Genomic DNA, 6635 nt, shown 5'->3' with positions numbered 1-6635 from the left:
TTTATTTTTTAAATCTTTATTGTTCAGATTACATTTGTTCCTCTTTTTTTTTTCCCCCATAACTCCCCTCCTCCCAGTTCCCACCCCACCCTCTGTCCTCATCCATAGGTGCACGATTTTTGTCCAGTTTCTTCCCGCATCTCCCATTCCCCTTTCCCCGCCAAGAATAGTCAGTCCATTCCCTTTCTATGTCCCTGATTCATTATAATCACCAGTTCATTCTGTACATCAGATTATTTATTCACTTGGTTCTTAGATTCACTTGTTGATAGATGCATGTTTGTTGTTCACAATTTGTATCTTTACCTTTTTCTTCTTCCTCTTCTTAAAGGATACCTTTCAGCATTTCGTATAATACTGGTTTAGTGGTGATGAACTCCTTTAGCTTTTCCTTATCTGTGAAGCTCTTTATCTGACCTTCAATTCTGAATGATAGCTTTGCTGGATAAAGTAATCTTGGTTGTAGGTTCTTGGTATTCATCACTTTGAATATTTCTTGCCATTCCCTTCTGGCCTGCCAAGTTTCTGTTGAGAAATCAGCTGACAGTCGTATGGGTATTCCCTTGTAGGTAATTGAGTCTCTTTCTCTTGCTGCTTTTAAGATTCTCTCTTTGTCTTTTGCTCTTGGCATTTTAATTATGATGTGTCTTGGTGTGGTCCTCTTTGGATTCCTTTTGTTTGGGGTTCTCTGCGCTTCTTGGACCTGTAAGTCCATTTCTTTCACCAGGTGGGGGAAGTTTTCTGCCATTATTTCTTCAAATAGGTTTTCAATATCTTGCTGTCTCTCATCTTCTGGCACCCCAATTATTCTGATGTTTGTACGCTTGAAGCTGTCCCAGAGGCTCCTTACACTATCTTCGTATTTTCGGATTCTTTTTTCATTTTGCTTTTCCGGTTGGGTGTTTTTTGCTTCTTCGCATTTCAAATCTTTGGCTTGATTCTTGCGCTCCTCTGGTCTGCTATTGGGTGTCTGTATAATATTCTTTATTTCAGTCCGTGTATGCTTAATTTCTAGTTGGTTCTTTATCATAGCATCGAGGGTCTCATTAGTTTTCGTGACTCTCTCCTCAAGTTTATTGACAGCTTCTAGCACATTTTTGCAAGCCCTCAAAATTGCGATTTTTAGCTCTATATCCTCCATTTCTGTCATGTTTTTTTGTCTCCGCATTTTTTATGCTTTCTTGGTGCACCCTCTAGTGGTCTTTGTGCGCAGTCTTGTTCTAGTTGAGCCTTGATTGTTGTAGTTAATACTAGAGGGATTTGACCACCAGGCCGACTGGCTGTGTGAATCAGCTGTGTCTGCCGCGGAAAACTTCTGTCCTCTGGGGAGGTGCTAATCTAGCCTTTGCCTGAGGCGATCCGGCAAATGGCTCTGCGCAGGGCTTGGGCGGGGCGGGCTCAACAGGGCGGGCGGAGGGAGCCGTTATGGTGCCCTCAGTCCTGTTCCCAGAGGCTCTGCTTCTCAGAACCCCCGGAACCGCTGCAAACCTCGGAGGGAAAGCTGCCTTCCAACTGATGCCAGACACTCCCGCTTCTCCCGTTTGGGTCCGAGTCCCCAGCGATTCGCCCGTATCTGGAGCTCAGAGTCTGAGACTCCCCCCTGACCGAAAACGACAACCGCGCTCTCAGCCACCAGCCCGCTTTGCGCGCGCACCTCCGCACCTGAGTATTTTCCACACTGCGCCTCCTCTGAGCCTCGGTGTGCTGTTATCTTTCCTTCTAGTTGAAGAGTCTCTCCTCAGCCAGCCTTCCTGCGGTTCTGGGTGATGTCCGTTCCGCCTTTCAGCTGTATTCCTGAAGTGGCCGTTTGCGGCAGCAGTCTGCGGTGTCCACCCATGCCGCCATCTTGGTCTCCCCATCAGCAATCAGCGCTATGTGTTTTAAACAGGACCACCTCCCTGAGAAAGGTTGTTTCCCCAGGTGGGGATTTTTCCCTGGAGTTAGGGATTAACAGGACTAAGGAAGGGAAGACAAGCTGTAAGAGGTCATCTTTGTAGAGAAAATTTTTTTATCAAAAAGGGAAACAAGTCTGGCGTAATGGAGTTCATTTTTTTTCTAAAACAACTATGAGGTTTATAAACAAGTAATGGGAGAGAAAATTCTTTACATTTGCTTTCAATATGTCACAACAGGCCCAATCTGAAATACAATTTTAGGCTAGCAGTGTATAAAAAGACTAGAGGCCCAGTGCATGAAATTCGTGCACTGAGAACCTGGCTTGAGAACTTGACTAGAGAACCTGGCTAGGCTGCTGATCAACTGAACGCTGTCTCCGTGTCATTTCTTCTTCGCCGACTCCATCCACACCTTTGGGAACCCCTGGACCTGCTGGGGTTGGACCCCAACAACTGGCGCAAGAACAGCTGCCATCGAGTTGAGAGCTGGTAGCGAAGGTTGGTGGAGAACCACTGCCTGCACCATTTTATCCTGTGCAAGCTCCAGGGGACGATCAGACAAGATTCTTCTTGCAAGACAAACTTACAGACTTTTCCTGCCAAGACGTCAATTTGTGTCTTAGAAAAACAGAAATACTGTGAAAGATTGAAATAACCTAAATCATCCAAAACTAAGGCATACATAACGAAACAACTTCTAGTACTTATATAGAAAAAGGACATTTATTTGTAGACATTAGAATATCAGAATTTGAAGCAACTAAGAATGTCTCTGCCAAGAAGACAAATAGCTATTATTAACCCTCCACCACCAGAATATATAAATACTAAGAAAAATGGGAGATTGACAAATCAGCTGCAGTATCTACAAAAAGTTGTCTTGAAGGCTTTATGGAAGCATAGTTTTTCCTGGCCTTTTCAGCAGCCTGTGGATGCCGTGACACTAGAGTTGCCCGATTATTACACCATTATCAAAAACCCAATGGATTTAAGTACAATTAAGAAGCGCTTGGAAAATAAGTATTATGTGGAGGCTTCAGAATGCATAGAAGACTTCAGAACAATGTTCTCGAATTGTTATTTATACAACAAGCCTGGAGATGACATTGTTCTTATGGGACAAGCTCTAGAGAATTTATTTAAACAGAAATTATTACAGATGCCAAAAGAAGAGCAAGTTGTGGGTGGTAAGGAAAGAATAAAGAAAGGTAAGCCAGAAGTTTATGTTCTCTTTCTCTTTCATATATATGAGTGTGTGTGTGTGTGTCCAAGGTGTCTGAAAGTTTTGCTTATGTTTACTACCACCTGTCTGTTAGTCTGAGTTTATGTTACACATCTTTTTGAGTAAAATTGATAAGCCTACCATTAACAACAGGTTTTGAAGTCTTTGCTAAATATAAATTGGCCTAACACTATTCAACAGCTGTGTGTGGGAGGGTTTAAAGGAGGAGTGGGAATGTGCCATGTTTATATTGCTAAAAAGTTGAATTAAATGGATTAATGTAAAATACTAAGAAAAATATCTTAGCTTTGTATTTTACTCAAATATTCGTCCACACTTTACCAGGCACTCAACAGAATGTAGCAGTTTCTTCTGTTAAAGAAAAACAGTCTCCTAAAGAATCAGAAAAAGTATTTAAGCCGCAAGTGAGTCCCTCTGTATTTCCTGAATCATCTACTTCTCCTTTAAATATGGCACAAGGTGCTCCACCCAACTCTACCTCACAAACAGTGGCCCAGGTTACAAAGGATGTAAAGAGGAAAGCAGATACAACAACTCCTACAACTTCAGTAGTTAAAGCAAGTGGTGAACCTTCCCCAGCACTAACAGAAAAAAAACCAGCAAAAATGCCACCCGTAAAAGAAAGTGGGCAGAAGAATGTTTTGCCGAATTCTCAGCAACAATATAAAGTTAAAGTAAGTGAACCATTAAGGCACTGTAGTGAGATTCTGAAAGAACTGTTTGCAAAGAAGCACTTTTCATATGCATGGCCCTTTTATAATCCTGTTGATGTTAATGCATTCGGACTCCATAGCTACTATGACATTGTGGAAAATCCAATGGATCTTGGAACTATCAAGAGAAAAATGGACAGCCAAGAATATAAGGATGCATATGAATTTGCTGCAGATGTTAGATTAATGTTCATGAATTGCTACAGATACAATCCTCCAGATCATGAAGTAGTGACAATGGCAAGAATGCTCCAGGATGTGTTTGAAATGCATTTTGCAAAGATCCCAGATGAACCTGTTGAAAGTAAGCCTGTATATAATATCAAAACAGATACCACAAAGTCCCTTGGTAGAGAAAGCAGTACTGAAACTTCCTCTGAAGATAACTCTTCTGGTGATTCTGAAGATGACCAAGTTCACTCTATTGCAGAGCTTCAGAAGCAGTTTAAAGCTATTCATCAGCAACTGGAGGTTCTATCCCAAGTACCTTTCCATACGCTAAAGGGAAAAAATGACAAATCTAAACGGGAAAAGAAAAAAGGAAAGGTTGATAACACGGATGAAAATCCAAGAAAGAAGTTTAAGCAAATGAAATTAAAGGAGAAATCTAAGAGCAATGATCCAAAGAAGAGGGAACAATCAGTGTTGGCTCTGAAGTCTGAGGATGAAGATAATGCTGAACCTATGAGCCATGATGAGAAAAGGCGGTTAAGTTTGGATATAAACAAACTCCCTGGAGATAAACTTGGAAAAGTCCTTCATATAATACATTCAAGAGAACCTTCACTGAGAAATTCTAACCATGAGGATATAGAGATAGACTTTGAAACACTGAAAACAACAACACTAAGAGAGCTAGAAAAATATGTTGCTGCATGTCTAAGAAAAAGACCACTAAAACCTCATGGTAGGTATCCTATATAATAAAGACCTAATATGCTAATGCTCATCACACCATCATGCCGTAATGACCTATCAGCAGGAGGCTGTGTGTGCCACAGGCACAGCTACGTGCCTGGCGAGGCGCACGTGGGTGGGTGGGGACTTGACGCTGTGTCCTTCCAGACAAAGCTGCCTGAGGCTCAGGCAAGCTGCAGATGGCGGCTGCCACTGCCCAGGGCCAGCCTGAGGCTCAGGCAAGCTATGGATGGTGGCTGCTGCTGCCCAGGGCCCGAGACTCAGGGCTGGGCCGAGGCTCAGGAAAACCGCGGTGGCTGCAAGGGCCAAGGCTCAGACAGCCACACGGCTGGCAGTGGCAGCAGCAGAGGCATGATGGGGGCATCACCTTCCCCTGATCGCCAGGTCACCTCCTGCAGAGGGAGGCCAGAGGCAGCAGCAGCGAGGGGTGATGGGGGCGGTGCCTTTCCCTGATCGGCCGTGGGGAGTGGGAGATCCCCTGAGGGCTCCCTGACTGTGAGAGCGTGCAGGCCGGGCTGAGGGACCCCTCCCAGTGCATGAATTTTCGTGCACCAGGCCTCTAGTTTCTATATATGAGTAGATATCATTCTGATGTTCACTACTTTTAAGTTTGCTCACTCTTTTACTTTTGTCCTAAATCACACAGGTAAGAAAATAATGAAGTCAAATGAAGAACTTCATGCACAGAAAAAACAGGAGTTGGAAAAGCGATTACTAGATGTCAATAATCAGTTAAATTCCAGAAAATGCCAAACAAAATCTGAGAAAACACCATCATCCACAGCTGTTATTGGCATTGATTCCCGATTGAGTGACAGTAGCAGCAGTTCGTCAGAGTCTGAAAGTAGTAGCGGTGATTCAGTTACTTCAGACAGCAGTGATTCCGAATCAGAAATGTTACCTAAATTTACTGAGGTGAAACAGAATGGAACTTCTTCTAAAGAGAAAGTAAAGATACAGTCTACTATGCGAGATACAACCTCTAGCACTATTGCCCTTTTTCATCAGACTACACATTCAAGTGGAACCGCACCAGATCACCACCAGTTAGCAATTAATCATCAAGAATTAGAACATAAACCGAGTGTGAAAAACATTTCACCTTTACAAATCCTGCCTTTCTCAGGTGGTTCTGAAAATCACTTGAATGGCCTAACTGTGATGCATCAGTCTGGGGATGACACAATGGTGGTCGAGTCTGAATGTCAAGTTTCTGTGCAGAAGGATATAAAAATCAAGAATGCTGACTCTTGGAAAAGTTTAGGCAAACCAGTTAAAACTTCAGGTGTATGGAAATCCTCAGATGAGCTCTTCAACCAGTTTAGAAAAGCAGCAATAGAGAAGGAAGTAAAAGCTCGAACACAGGAACTAATACGGAAACATCTGGAACAGAATACAAAGGAACCCAAAGTATTTCAAGAAAATCAAAGGCACCCTGGTTCCACTCTAGAATCTTTTTCAAATAAGATGCCAAACAAGTGCCTTGGAGACAAGCAAAAAGAACATCAGCAGTCATTGGAAGCTCAAGAGGACAGTAGTCTTGGGCTTCTCAAAGACCGTAATTTAGCAAGGGAGAGAGAGCAAGAGCGGAGGAGGAGAGAAGCAATGGCTGATACCATTGATATGACTCTTCAGTGTGACATTATGACAATGTTTGAAAACAACTTTGATTAAAACTCAGTTTTTGAATTAACCATCAACTTAAAATGAATGATATAAAAGATTAAGATGCATAATGGCACCCTAGCCGGTTTGGCTCAGTGGATAGAGTGTCAGCCTGCGGACTCAAGGGCCCAGGGTTCGATTCCGGTCAAGGACATGTACCTTGGTTGCGGGCACATCCCCAGTAGGGGGTGTGCAGGAGGC

General features: G+C 43.0%; 3 protein-coding genes across 5 annotated transcripts in view; 2 read left to right on the top strand and 1 right to left on the bottom strand.

Moving 5' to 3' along the window:
• Positions 1-6635, bottom strand: part of LOC102254203 (MOB-like protein phocein) — a 57520-nt gene that overhangs the window by 26060 nt on the left and 24825 nt on the right. The window lies entirely within an intron of this gene.
• On the top strand, positions 2656-6458 carry LOC102253905 (bromodomain testis-specific protein). Of its 3 annotated transcripts, none has more exons than XM_014545567.1 (4): positions 2662-2849; positions 2988-3103; positions 3463-4758; positions 5416-6458. In XM_014545567.1, the coding sequence occupies exons 1-4, from the start codon at positions 2662-2664 to the stop codon at positions 6441-6443; spliced, it is 2628 nt and encodes an 875-aa protein (XP_014401053.1). In that variant the 3' UTR covers positions 6444-6458. The 3 variants fall into 3 exon arrangements, with proteins under 3 accessions (XP_005873622.1, XP_014401053.1, XP_014401052.1); XM_014545566.1 differs by adding an exon at position 3332 and having other exon boundaries at positions 2662-3114; XM_005873560.2 differs by having other exon boundaries at positions 2656-3103.
• LOC102260339 (E3 ubiquitin-protein ligase SIAH1) overlaps positions 6363-6635 on the top strand; it is a 1738-nt gene continuing 1465 nt past the window's right edge. The window contains exon 1 of the mRNA XM_005873581.2: positions 6363-6371. The gene's annotated coding sequence lies outside the window, so the exon portion shown is untranslated. The remainder of the gene's footprint in view (positions 6372-6635) is intronic.

This window comes from Myotis brandtii, unplaced genomic scaffold (assembly GCF_000412655.1).
Source record: "Myotis brandtii unplaced genomic scaffold, ASM41265v1 scaffold412, whole genome shotgun sequence".
Lineage (NCBI taxonomy): Eukaryota > Metazoa > Chordata > Mammalia > Chiroptera > Vespertilionidae > Myotis > Myotis brandtii.
The sequence above is the reverse complement of the archived record's forward strand: the minus strand, read 5'-3'. Positions and strand labels throughout refer to the sequence as shown.

What these genes read in the sequence shown, in the direction of transcription:
- LOC102253905 (XM_014545566.1), top strand. Translation starts at nt 2,662, where the DNA reads ATGTCTCTGCCAAGAAGACAAATAGCTATTATTAACCCTCCACCACCA. An exon ending in AAGACCACTAAAACCTCATG is followed by an intron (nt 4,759 to 5,415) that starts GTAGGTATCCTA and finishes TAAATCACACAG; the next exon opens with GTAAGAAAATAATGAAGTCA.